At 42.5% G+C, this 14,260-nt stretch overlaps 2 protein-coding genes across 2 annotated transcripts in view; one reads left to right on the top strand and one right to left on the bottom strand.

The window, feature by feature from the left end:
• SYN3 (synapsin III) overlaps positions 1-14,260 on the top strand; it is a 210,696-nt gene that overhangs the window by 64,760 nt on the left and 131,676 nt on the right. The gene's annotated exons all lie outside the window — the stretch shown is intronic.
• Positions 1-14,260, bottom strand: part of TIMP3 (TIMP metallopeptidase inhibitor 3) — a 42,291-nt gene that overhangs the window by 11,295 nt on the left and 16,736 nt on the right. The window contains exon 2 of the mRNA XM_074902392.1: positions 2,022-2,104. Within this exon, the coding sequence (XP_074758493.1) occupies positions 2,022-2,104 (83 nt within the window). The remainder of the gene's footprint in view (positions 1-2,021; positions 2,105-14,260) is intronic.

Here is a 14,260-nt window from a genome sequence, read left to right as displayed (position 1 = left end):
TTCTCCAGACATTCCAGTTCTAGTGAACTTTTGCTTCAGTTTCCATCCCGCCAAAGGTCACAGTTAAATGTACAATGCAACATCTCACCAGCCCACCATCTATGTAGCAGGCAGAGAGGCAGTTTGACCAGCACATGATTTCCCCTTTAAAAATCACTCTTTCATTTGTTGGACATGTAGCTTCCTAACAAAACACTGTGGAACTGCTCCTGCAAAAAGGATTTTTTTTGTTCTCTTGTGGTTTCAGCACAAGGACATTGCAGATTACTACAGTATCTGCTGTAAACACCCTGGCCCTGTGCTGCAGAGTAAGTAGCCCAATGAAAACAGCCAGGACAGACTCACATGCCTTATTTAAAGATTGATACAATGGTGTCTATTGACATTAGAGTGGCTGCTGCTCCACTCAACTTGCTCACCTTGTGGGCTTATGCTCCTCCCCATGCCAGCAGACACACAGAAGCCTTTTGTGTTCATAGCAGGGACACTGCTGCAGGCTCCTAGGTCAGAGGAGGAATGCTTAATGCTGTTCCAGAGATCTCTGACACTGCAGTTCATTGGCTGACAATAGGGCAGGCTGCATCATTAGTTAGGAGAGAGTCTAGCGTTATCTTTTTTTTTTTTTTTTTTTTTTAAATTTTGGGGACTACTGTTATTCTAGATCACCACAGAAAGCACCAAACTCTTGGAACTGAATAGGAGGTAAAGTAGGGAACCTGGACAGACTGGACAACATCATAAAAGCTGATGAAGCCACTGCAGCATGTGGATGTTGAAGAGTTTTGTGAAGCAGGGTACACTTGCTGAGCTAGAACATGACAAAACTAGACAAGAACAGTTGAGGTCAGGGACAGCCATTAAAAAAAAAAAAAAAAAAAAAAAAAAAAAAGAGTGCAGCATTATCTCACTGTTGCCTTTCTGTTTTTACAAATACAAGTTAATCAACATAGATATTTTGTTTCGAATCTTAAAAAGAAATTTTTAAGATTAAGGAAATTAGTAAATCCAGCACCTCATGCCCTCTTATTGAAAGTGCAAGCATTCCACTCTAGCGGAAGAGCCATGCCAGGACCAGATTTGGCTACATGCACAGTTTTGCAACATCTTATGGAACAGGCTTTCTCCCAGATCTCAGGCTTAGCTATAAACTGCCTTATAAAGAGAGTTACTGTTACAAGACAGGCAAGTGAATGTTTTTTTCTGAACCTATGTTTCAGATTTCTGCAGTCTCTGCCAAGCTTTTCACTTTTTTTTTTTTTTAAAAAAAGACATAAACCAGTCTTATGACTCGAATGGCATAGCCAAGAAAAACAATTTAGGGCTGATTTTTAGCATTACATAACAAGGGGGTTAATCAAAAAAACTAAGTCCAAAGCAGCAGACTGAGTGCAGGTTGTGCAGCAAAGAATTAGAACTCTAAAGGGAGGAACTAGAGAAACCAAGCAACTGGTGTAGGAGATCTTCATCTCAGAGTCAATACTGTACAGCTCTGAGCTATTGATATTTGAAAGCTGCAGTGTTTGGTTTAGCTTTATATAAAGACATCACTCTACAAGTTTGATTTGTTCGTAGATATTAAAAAAATGTCATCACTAACTGGTGGTCACAAAGAATGCAAGGAAAGAAGAGATGAAAGACCACTCTCCCAAGGCTGGCAGACCCCCTACCATCTTGAATTTAATGAAAGCGCTGCATGGAAAAGCTTGCATCTCCACTCTAACACTGTGTACGTTGAACACAAACACAACTCCAGTATCTAGAGAAGCCCATCTGGCATCTTTTACTACCAGAAATTTAAAAATAAAGGAAGAATTTAGGTATTAAGCACTGTATGTAAGGAATGACCTCTTCTGTTCCTTTCCCTTCTCCAGACAAATTTCTACCAATTGCTCATTACCTTCCACTCTGACTGACCAACATGAGGTGCTGTTATTTTAAGGATGCAAAGTACGTTCATTATTACATGTTAATTAGAATCATTATAATATCTACAAGCCTACATGAAATGTCTGCAAATGTACCTTCATCTGCTTGACTGTGTACCGCATAGTTCCAAATGGTCCATCTTTCATGAGCTTCTTCCCCACAACCTTAGCTCGAATCACTGTCGTAAGAGAAGAAAAATACAACAAATTACAAACTACTTTACTTACACAACATTTAGCTAGATCCTCCACTTCAAAAAAATCCACTTAGATAAATTATTCTGTAAAATAAAACAAAAGTCCAGGCCAACTTTCCTCTCAATTTATTCCAGTAGAATAATCCAAAGAATGCAACATAGTCAAACCAGAATTGACAATATATAGTTATACATAAATCCCCTAGAACCCGCTTTTTGTGGAAGAGGAGATATCAGCTATTTTTGCATAAAGCTTACATTGGTATACCGCTGCAAACAACACACCTCTGCTAAATATATGGCCCAATGGTTCCAGACAACTGAAAACCAGTAACTAAAACAGACCACAAACATCATTTCCTCTGAGCCTACGAAGGTCGTGACCGTACCTCCCTGCACAAGACAGAGGTACTGCTTTCACAGCAATCTTCTGCAGTATTTCATCTGTTTTGCTGAATGTATCATATTAACACATCACAGAAAAGAATTCATTAAAAAGTAAGAAGGCACAGAAGGGAGACAAAGAGATGGAGGTACTCCTTTGCAAAAGCAGAACAACCAATGAGTTGTTATTTGCACTATGGCACTATCTGAAAGCAGCAACAAAGTTCAGGGATCCATTTTGCTAGGTATATAGGACATTAAACAAGCACCTTGTTGCTTCTTAGTTCATTTAGGTTTCAAACAGTTGAAGAACCCCACCAGAAGAAATGGGAAGAAGAGGAGGATAAGTTTTTGTTCACTACCTAGACCAAACTAATGAGGCAAAAAGCTTATCACAGCTTACTGAATAACCTGAAGAACAAATTTAAAGGAAGAGATAGGTCTGGTTATACACACCAGTTCCTGGAACTTGTTCCCTGAAGATGGTGTGAAGACAAACTCATTCTGCTCTGATTCATATCCTGTGCTTCAGCCAGACTTGTCAAATAAATTTTAAACTAGGTAAGATAGTCCTGCCGGCTTTGATTCAAAGGACCAACAAACCCTTAGTGATGCTAAAACTTAATTCTTAGGGGTTTTTTTCAAACTTCTATTATCCAATGGCACTAAAAGCCAGTACAATTTTATTGATTCTTCTATTTAACAAGTTGTTCAGACTTCAATTTACTTTCTTCTTAAAAATTTAGTAGTTATATTGAAGCATGTCCTTGAGGCCTGCAAATATCTTGAAAGTACTAGATTCTTCCATTTGTTGCCCCCAACCATCACAACCACCAGTGAAGCTACAAAAACCAGACTGCCTAAGGGTCAGTGAGAAAGAACAGTTTATTTAAGGCTTTGGGAATTCTAGGGCACTTCACTAATGCTGGAGTCTGTAGCAAAGGGTGTCAAAAGTCTTATCTTCACCTACCGCATACCTGATATACTGAAAATTAAAAACCTTGTGTTTGCCCAACACATCTGAAATCAGCAATAAAATCTTATATCTTATTGACAATGAGAGGAAATATACGAAAAGGCAGTACTGCAAAACACTAGGGTTTTCAAAACAGAACGCACTTAGCATAAAAGATGACAGGCACATTCCCAATTGCTGACAAAATATCTAAAATCCATTTTCTTCACGTACTTCACTGCTAGCTTGGCAGCTCTTTAACTTATAATAGCACAGCTACCTCAGAATCAGCTTTGATTTATGGACTAACCAATAGCTTCATAACAGGACCAAAAATTCAAAATGTGCATCTATACTAGCATGTAAGTGTCGCAATTTCAACTAATGCTGCCCTTGCTAACAGGTGGAAGGATCTGTATTTTTGTATTATTGTTCCCCAGTAAAGTTAGATAAGAACAACTGTCCTAGCAAATACACCTAGAAAAACGATGAAAAACCTTAGTGTGGACTGTCACTTCAAGCCTTTTGTAAATGGGTCAAGACCTCTGTATCTCAGAGAAGTTGCCTTTATCACCCAAATGGTAACTTTTCTAGGTAAGTTCCTTCCTTTACCAAAAAGCTAGGAATGAACAGAGAACCCACCCTGCTTCATTTTTCCCATGTTAAAGTTAAGCTGTTCACCAGGAAGCAGAGGATTCTCCAACTTAAATCTACACCTGTATTTTGTGAGTCTAAATTCCCACCCCCTGAGGATTAGATGCATCTGAGTAACAAGAGAAATATGGATGGACAGGACCACTCAAAGGTTGCTCTTGCGTGTCCAGCTTCATCATCCTAAGCTTCCCCGCATGAGAGCCACTGGTTAATCTGTCCAGAACAGAACTCCAAGCTGCAGATCTGCAGCACGGTTCCTCAGTTCCTATCTTTGCTCCTTCAAGGCACTGCTCATCAGTTACTCTGCTGGACCACTCTTTACACCTGGTCAGACGATAAATAACATTCCTCCTAACTGAGCAGAAATCATGCATACTTGCCAAAGAAATTTTTCATCCTCTGCAAATTATCAGAAATTTACAGTATTTCTGCTGCAAATTCAGTCCGTGTTATGTTAACGAAGCCAACTGTTTACTTCTGGGGACTGCTTGAGCAGAATGAGGCAAAAGGTGTTGTGACTGCTCCCCTGAACTCCTTCCTTCTCCCTGAAGCTCGATTACAGTCCTGCTATTACTGATGAGAAACTTTATCCCACACAAGTGGTCACCAAAATAGCTCCATATTTTCAAACCACAATTCCTTTGAAGTACTGCCTATGAAAATACTCTTGAGATGAATGTTTCTCAGTACTTTGGGGTTTCAGGTTGGGTCACTTTGTGGGATTGGAGCAGTTGGCAAGGTCTCATGAGTGATTAGTAATTATTTATGAAAAGTTAATTTAGATGAGGATATAAATGTTGGTAAGATAAGCATGGCAGCCATACCATGATTCAAAGAGGAGAAGACATATGTGCATATGTCAGCATTTGACATGATTAAAAAAAAATGAGGGAGGCCAAGAAAGAAAACAAGATATTTAGCTGATATTAAAAAAAAAATATATATTAAGAAAATAACAACCTGCTGTGTTTGAGGATTCATCTAACAACGTATCATAAATTCTTAATGTATTTATCTATTTTCCCCTGACCTTTTTTTGTTTTTAAAATGTAAACTAGCTTACTGCTTAGGAAAACAGAGATGGCTCAGATTTGCCACAGGACTAGTATAGTGAAAGCAGCTAATTTTATTTCACTGGCATCTCTAGGGTGGTACAAACTGTCTGTATGTGCTTGTATACACAGAAATACATACAAAAATCATGTCTTTTCCAAATGTCACTGGATGGGTTCTTATAAAGGCAAACAAATTGGAATGGGCATAGAAGGAGAAGGCCTTATATGCAATTTATTTGCCCAAGTGTACACATATCTAACACAAGTGCTCTTTAACTTTATCCCTTATTCTGTGGCCATTTTCTCAAGGATTCATAGAAATAATAAGCCTAAAGCAGAAGGAGACACTGGCTTTACAGCTGAGATAGCAGAGGGCATTCTTTCCATGAGGCAAGGAGTAGACAAACAGGCAATGATGATGCAAGGGAAGTGGACATGTGAGATTAAGACAAGCATTAGCCAAGCTGAGGAAACAACGTGGTGAAAAGACTTGTAATTACCAAGTCATTTCATTCAGGCACAAACTAGCTATTACATGTGTAGTGTCATAGCTTAACCAAGCCTGTGTACTCTATCAGGGCCAGCCACTAGATGGCAGCACTATCACAAATGTCACCTTCCGTTAACGAGAAGGCAGCGGCACAGGCACAAACTATCACCACGAATCCCAGTTGCATGCCCAACTGCACCATGAGAACCAGATGCTTTCATTCAAGTGGGCTGGTTGTCATCCATAAACAGCATTTTAAGTGAAGGCACACACCCCTTAGAGACCAGGATTTGTTCCAAACCCGTTTCCCTTGTGATCAATTATCATTAATGGCTCAGGAGAGTAACAAATGCTACACTTCCCATTATTGTTTCAAGGATTTATTTTAATGGTGTGCAATATGAGTATTTTTAAGTGAGAGATTTGGCTAACATGCATGCTTACTATGTTTAAGTGAAGGATGTGGAGTTTTCATGTTTTTTACCGATGGAGACATAGGGGATAAGTTATTCTCCCAGTCCATTCTATGACATCCAAATAGTGGCAAAATAAAATATATGGGGAGCAGCAACATAACCAGGAGGCTGAAGAAAGGCTTCTTCTATTCCAAGGCCACTAATTACATGAGGAACAGGACAGCAAAAACAACCCCCAGCAGAATCACAGAATCATCTAGGTTGGAAAAGACCTTGAAGACCATCCAGTCCAACCATTAATCTAACACTGACAGTTCCCAACTATGCCACATACCTCCGTGCTAGGTTGACCGAACTCTTAAACACCCCCAGGGATGGGGACTCCACCACCTCCCTGGGCAGCCCATTCCAATGCTCAACAACCCATTCTGTAAAGAAATGCTTCCTCATATCTAGTCTAAACCTTCCCTGGTGCAACTTGAGGCCATTCCCTCTTGTCCTATCACTTGTTACTTGGTTAAAGAGACTCATCCCCAGCTCTCTGCAACCTCCTTTCAGGTCGTTGTATTGGGCGATGAGGTCTCCCCTCAGCCTCCTCTTCTCCAGACTAAACACCCCCAGTTCCCTCAGCCGCTCCTTGTACGACCTGTGCTCCAGACCCTTCACCAGCTTTGTTGCCTTCTCTGGACACGCTCAAGTCATTCAATGTCCTTTTTGTAGTGAGGGGCACAAAACTGAACACAGGAATCGAGGTGCAGCCTCACCAGTGCAGAGTACAGGGGTAAGATCCCTTCCCTGTCCCTGCTGGCCACGCTATTGCTGATGCAAGCCAGGATGCCATTGATGCCTTCTTGGCCACCTGGGCACGCTGCTGGCTCCTGTTCAGCCAGCTGTCAATCAACAACCCCGGGTCCCTCTCTGACTGGCAGCTCTCCAGCCACTCCTCCCCAAGCCTGTAGCACTGCTGGGGGTTGTTGTGGCCCAAGTGCAGCCCCCGGCATTTGGCCTTATTGAAACTCCTCCAGTTGGCCTCAGCCCATCGCTCCAGCCTGTCCAGGCCTCCCTGCAGAGCCTCCCTACCCTCGAGCAGATCAACACTCCCACCCAACTGGGTGTCATCTGCAAACTGACTGAGGGTGCACTCGATCCCCTCATCTAGATCATCAATAAAGATGTTAAACAGGAGTGGCCCCAAAACCGAGCCCTGGGGGACACCACTCGTGACCAGCCACCAACTGGATTTAACTCTGTTCACCACAACTCTTTGGGCCCAGACATCCAGACAGTTTTATACCCAGCAAAGCGTGTGCCCATCCAAGGCACAAGCAGCCAGTTTTGCCAGGAGAATGCTGTGGGAAACCATTTCAAAGGCCTTACTAAAGTCAAGGTAAACAACATCCACAGCTTTTCCCTCATCCAATAAGCAGGTCGCCCTGACGTAGAAGGAGATCAGGTTTGTCAGGCAGGACCTGCCTTTCATAAACCCACACTAGACTAGGCCTGATCCCCTGGTTGTCCACTATACGACTTGTAATGGCACCCAAGATGACCTGCTCCATGACCTTCCCTGGCACCAAGGTCAGACTGACAGGTCTATAGTTTCCTGGATCCTCCTTTCTGCCTCTCTTGTAAATGGATGTCACATTTGCCACCCTCCAAGTCCAGTGGGACCTCCCCAGTTAGCCATGACTTCAGGTAAATCATAGAAAGTGGCTTGGCGAGCACATCTGCCAACACCCTCAGCACCCTTGGTTGTAACCCATCCAATCCCACAGACTTATGTGCCTCCAAGTGGTGTAGCAGGTCTCTGACCACCTCCTCTTCAACTGTGCTGACCTCAATCTGCTTCCCCTCCCCATCTCCCAGATCATGGGGCTGGGTGTCCAGGGAACAGCCAGTTCCACTGCTCAAGACTGAGGCAAAGTAGGCACTGAGCACCTCAGCCTTTTCCTCATCCTTTGTTACCATGTTTCCTTCTGTATCCAATAAAGGAGGGAGATTTTCCCTAATCCTCCTTTTATTGTTCATGAATTTATAGAAACATTTTTTATTATCCTCAACAGCTGTGGCCAGGTTGAGCTTTAGCTGTGCTTTGGCTCTCCTAATGTTCTCCCTGCATAACTTCACTACATCTTTATAGTCTTCATGAGAGACCTGGCCCTTCTTCCAAAAGCAATAGATGCCCCTTTTGTTCTTGAGATCCAGCCCAAGGTCCCTATTTAGCCAGGCCGGTCTCCTTCCCCACCTGCTTGTTTACAGCACATGGGAATAGCCTGCTCCTGTGCCTTTAATACTTCACTCTTGAAGTATGTCCAACCTTCCTGGACTCCCATTTCCTTCAGGGCAGCCTCCCAAGGGATTTTGTTAATCAGTCTTTTGAACAGGTCAAAGTTAGCCCTGCGGAAGTCTAAGGTGTCAGTTTTACTAACCTTTGTTTCTCAAAGGATTGAAAACTCACGATCACTGCACCCTAGATGGCCTCCAACCTTTACCTCACCCACAAGCTCTTCCCGGTTCACAAGCAGCAGGTCCAGGAGGGCACCTTCCCTGGTCAGCTCACTCACCAGCTGTGTGAGGAAGTTATCCTCCACACATTCCAGGAACCTCCTGGATTGTTCCCTCTCTGCTGTGTTGTGTTCCCAGCAGATACCCACAAGAACAACAGCAAGTGACCGTGAGATTTCTCCCAACTGTCCATAGAAAGCTTCATCCACCTCACTGCTTTGGTTGGGGGGTCTATAGCAGACTCCCACAGCAAGATCTGCTTTATTGGTCCTTAACCTAATCCACACACTCCCAACCCTGTTATCACTATACTTGATTTCTGAGCTGTCATAGCATTCTCTTACATATAGGGCCACGCTACCACCTTTCCTTCCCTGTCTATCCTTCCTGAAGAGCTTGTAGCCATTAGTTGCAGCACTCCAGTTGTATGATGTATCCCACCACACTTCTGTTATAGCTACTATGTCATAATTCTCATTATGCATCATGGCTTCAGGCTCCCCATTTGTTGCATTGGTATAGATGCACTTGAGATGAGCTAATGAATCCAACACCTTTTTGTGAGAATGGGCCCCATTCCCTACCAGGCCCTTCTCAGGTGCTACCACAGTTCCTAAACATCTTTCCCTTCTTTCAAATGAATTGACAGCGGGAGAGCCCTTGGAAGAATTGGAGAATCCACCATTCTTCAAGCCTTGGAAATAGTGCACTTGGAAATGGTGCCTTAACACTAGACACAGAGCATGACAAGGAAGATGGTTGCCGTTTTATTCATTCAAAGACTATAAAAGGGCTCACTTCCAAGAGCAACTTACTGAGAACTTTTTACCAACTTTACTAGTAGCTCTCTCAATCAGCCCGTTTCCCAAAACCTCCTTACTGTGCTGGTACATGCTGGAGGGCTTACATCATGCAGGGCTAAGGCAGCTGGTATGTTTAAGACTCCTGAGCATACATAACACACTGCTGAGGTATTAGTTAATTCTGGAATTTATGGGGGTATCTCCTAACCTGGTCAAGGCAGGATGCTTTTACACACAGATTTTCTAGCATTGGTGCTGATGGTGCTGCTAAAAAGACTGAATTGCTGTGTCTGTCTTGCTCACTCTATCTCATGAGCTGCATTCCTTTTCCCACTCCCCTGGCTGATCTGTTAGCAATTATTACCAACGCCCTTGGCTTCCCTAGATATAGAGGACGATAACTACAATCGGATTGTGTCCTTTGGAATGGAAGTCTGTCCCTGCTATTTGCAGCCTCTTGGGAAACTCGATTAAATTACCTGGTGGCTGTAGGCTTGTATGAGCAGCAAGGGGCCTACTTTGAAAGGGGAACAAAGAAAGCAGTCTGTCACCTCACCCATTTCTCCCCTTCCACAGCAAAGCAGAACATAGAGGGAAATGCTGATGACAGCAGCGGATTCATGAAGAGAGAGAAAAATAGGTATAAGTCCCCAGTCTGATGATCTGTCTGTACTGAAAGTCACCTCCTCCTACGTAACCAAGAGAGAATTCTTTTACAAATTGGAGTATTGAATTTGAAGGCTTCTTACAAAGCACGAGAAGGCTGAAAAAACACAATAGCATGCTTCCTCCTGCCTCGTTCCATCATGCATCCTCCAGCCAAAGCCACAAGCGCAAAGCAAACTTCGTTTGATTTGCTTTGGAAGAAACCAAATCCAGCTGTGCTGGTACACAGCATCACCGAAGAACCTCATCAAGAAAGCAAAAAGAGGTAGTGAAGTAAGAGGTTCACTGCTAGCTGCCTTCCTCTCATACCCCTCACCAACACACCAGTTCCCATTACTGGCAGTCTGGATCTTGACCTCTTGTCTTTTCACAGTGCTCTGAGGAACACTGACTACAAAAGAGCACCTTCTTGACACCAATCACCTCCACCAGTCAGTTGCCACATAAATATCACATTGGAAAGGACTTGTGCTTACTTCAGCAAGCATGTTGGAACGTTTTGACTAATAATAAAAGTCTAAATAAAACCAGGAAGGCAAGACAACCAGGTATCTTTCCTTCCCATTTTCTAACCAGAACTATCACATTTAGTTTTGGCCTTTGTTTTACAGATCCCAAAAACCTTTCCTGTCTGTGGCATAGCAAGGCTGTTTGAAGGCCACCCGAAAACCAATTAAGTGGCTTCACGCGGCCCAAGCTGTCTATAAAAACCGATCACAATTGCACTTTCTAAGTATTAACCAGGTTTCCCATCCCTGCACATTTCCTTGCCACAGAGTCTGTGCAACACACTCTACTGCTTTATTTCCAACACTGCAAAATAAGGAGTGATACAACTCTTTCATACCAAACTATGATTGCATCAGATCTCACATCACTTCAAAAGGTATAAACCACTCTAGGAAGGGCTTTACTTGGGAGAAAGTTAATCCTCTCAACAGACCACAAATTAAAGAGGTAAGGTTTCATTAAAAAAAGCAGAACTTGGCTTGTGCTTGGCATTTCACCTATAGCTTATTAACTGGATACATTTTTTCTGATGGCAGCAGTAGCAAGCATTTTTCTCCCTCCCTACATGGTACATCTCACCCCACAGAAGCGTAAGTTCCCTTTGAAATATGTTAGAATCAGAGAGAAAGAAGAGATCTCTGTTAGATAAAAAACTGCAAATTCTCTTCTATACATTTCAGTCAGGTTCCTATACACAATTTGGTTGAAGACTCTTCAGCTGCCCAGCACTGCTCCTGCATCTTAGTCCTGGTGTTAGCTCCCTTGGTTTTCCCATCATACATAGATAGTCTGTTGGGAGGATGGAGGAGAGGCTGAAAGGATTAGGAAGAAAGGAGGAATCTAAAATTCATTTGTATCCATTTACAATACAAACAGAATCTTTTAGATCAATGTGTAGATGGTACGTTTCATGCCAAGGGAAACTAGCTTCAGGAAATACCTTGTGATAAACACAAAGCTAAAGGAACTAAAAATTAAAAAACACTACATCTGTTGCTACTAGCTATTATACCTACTAAATTTAGGGAAGACAGGTAGGCCCAAGAGATTAGCTAGAACAGGCACAGAGTAAGTTGAGTCACAGGAGTTCACACGCATCATTAAGTTAGTCTCACAGCTTGCATCAACAAAACTTTCTAGGTTTGCTAAGGATGTAAGCAGAGACACTGAGACTATATAATAAGCATGCCTACAGCTTTGCAAAACCTCTGATAAAATAAAAAGAAACCAATGTCATTCCTGCCAACTAGCCATATCTCTGTCTCCTTTGTGGCCTTTTTTTTTTTTTTTAAAACTTTCCACCTAAATATTTTTTAACTAGTTACTGAAAGCTGAATTCAGTCTAGCGGCAAAAGGCAATAGGCAGTAAAGGAAGGAAAAGTGATGCAAGTTTGAGTGAGGGGAAGGGAGTGCCTCATGAACAGAGAGCACCATAGAGAGTCGCCTTGCACCTCTCTCCAAGGGATGTTTTCAGCAAAGTGCATTTTGCCTCATTTTGTGCCATAGACAACTGCCAAAGAACAAACTGCTTTCAGCCAAGGCTAGCAGTGTTGGAAAGATGGTTATCAAAACCAACACACAAAAGCACTTCCAAAGCCAGTTTAAACAGTGAATAAAAATAACAAGCATATGACTCAAAGCCGGTCAGGTGATGCTCAGCTTAAAACACCTTTTCCATTTTCTTTTGGTCTACATAAGATTTGTGCAAAAAGATTTAACTCAGTCCTCGCTTCCAGATCAAGTACTTTCTAGACACAGTACCTACAGGATGAGGGGAAGCCAGGCTGAGACAGACAAGGGTCTGGTTTCTCATAGCTCTTTGGAATTGTTCGAAGGAGCCACAGGTCTAAACATTCCACTCAGAGAGTATGTCAGAGCTGAAGTGAGACCAGTTAGGGATAAATGGAAACCATATGTGATTTTAATGAAACAAGGAGCTGGTGCACATGACTTACTGCTGCAAGAGCATTTACTGCCTGAAAGGAATGTGCATCTGGCATTGATCATTTCTCAACCCATCAAGTGAGCAGTAACATGGAAAGCAAATTGCAGCATTTGATGAGAGATGAATTGCCTGAAGAAGTACAGTTAGGGGAGCAACCTCTGCAAGGAGAAAACATGTCATTTGCCTGTGATTAAGTGATAGAGCTGCAAGTGAGGCTGATCTTCCATTTCCACAGATCATGATAATAAGCTACAAGAACAAGTGTTAAAGTGATTAAAATGGATCGAGTGGTATTTTAAAGAATTTACTACAATCACAAGAAATCCCATTCTGATTCACATTGGGCACACCTTTACTCCCTTGAGGTCATATCCTAAGCAAGGGTAATATACAGTCCTCAAATGCATGTCTGTTGCTGCAAGTATTCAAATGACAATGGTTTCATGTTTACATCAAAATGGTTACACAGTGAGGAGATCTGAGGCTGAAGAGGCTGTGCAAATGCACTCTTTTGTTCCATTGTTTCTTTTTTACTACAAATTTCCCAGGGAGTTTCAGTTCTGCTGAGAAAGTCCCTAGCCTGCAAAGCTGCAGGTAAGTTGCTCTACTAGGATATGGTCATAGGCTCTTGTGTTGCAGCTTGATATCTGGTTCTCCGAAAAAAACCCACTGTCTTCACCAAGCAGCCAAGAGGCTGCTTGCATACATCACAAGAGGAAGCAGGGAAAGATGCTCTGATCCAGAACTCAACCATATATATATACACACAGTAAATGTCCAGGGCTTGAACCTGGTAGATGCTACTTTGTGTTTTCATGTAATAGGGAGACATCTTCAAAAGCAGATACATAGAACTGGCAGGTCTTTGCTCTTAGTGCTAGGTTGCCTCTGTGGAATATCCAGAGTTAACAAGTGTAATAAATCACTGTAATTTTCAAGGAGGCAATAGAAAATTCTTGAGCCAAATCTGCCTATTTATTAGTCTTCCTTAACCCACTGTGCAATCCATGAACACACTGGGCGCTCACATCCAAATGGTCCAACAGGAGGAGGAGGAGAAGGAAGGAGAATCCTGCTGAAGATAACATCTAAAAGCAGTTTTCTTCTGCAGATTAGAAATAGGGCAGCTCTGACAGCTCATGTAAACGTTTCAAAGCAGGGAGTATCAAAAGCCACAGGCCTGGACACTCCCTGCTTCAGCAACTTACTTCAGAGGACTCTCCTTGCTTCAGCACCTCGCCCAGCTGGGACTGGTGCCAGCATTCTGCGAAGAGGCTGCACTCCCCTGATCACATGGTTTACACTCAGTTTTGCACGTAGGAGCTGGAGACGAAAAACAGTTTGGGAACACGTATAGATTTCAACAGCACTGGGTGGGCCTGCAAGTTCCTTCCTGTATTAGAAAACTTGCATTAAACTGATAGGCTAAGCAGCTGTCCACATCAAAGAGGTATACATATTTAACCAGGTCAGGCCTATATGCACTGCTATGCTGTTCCTATTTCTATACTGGACCTGACTGAACCTAGTATTAGGCCTTCCAGACCCCGGAATTAAACCTGCATTCTATTTCACAGTTCTGGTTTATCATAATGCTTAAGGAATTTACTAATTTCCCATTTTATTAATGTCTATTATGTAACACAGTCACTAATACTATGCAGCTGAGCTTAGCTACATGAAGAATTTACCCTGGAGTCCAAGCACCATGTAAAGACTTAGATGTAACACTCAAGATTCTGATTCAGTGTTCAC

Source organism: Athene noctua, chromosome 3 (genome assembly GCF_965140245.1).
Source record: "Athene noctua chromosome 3, bAthNoc1.hap1.1, whole genome shotgun sequence".
Classification (NCBI taxonomy): Eukaryota; Metazoa; Chordata; class Aves; order Strigiformes; family Strigidae; genus Athene; species Athene noctua.
This window is presented reverse-complemented; position numbering and strand designations above follow the sequence as displayed.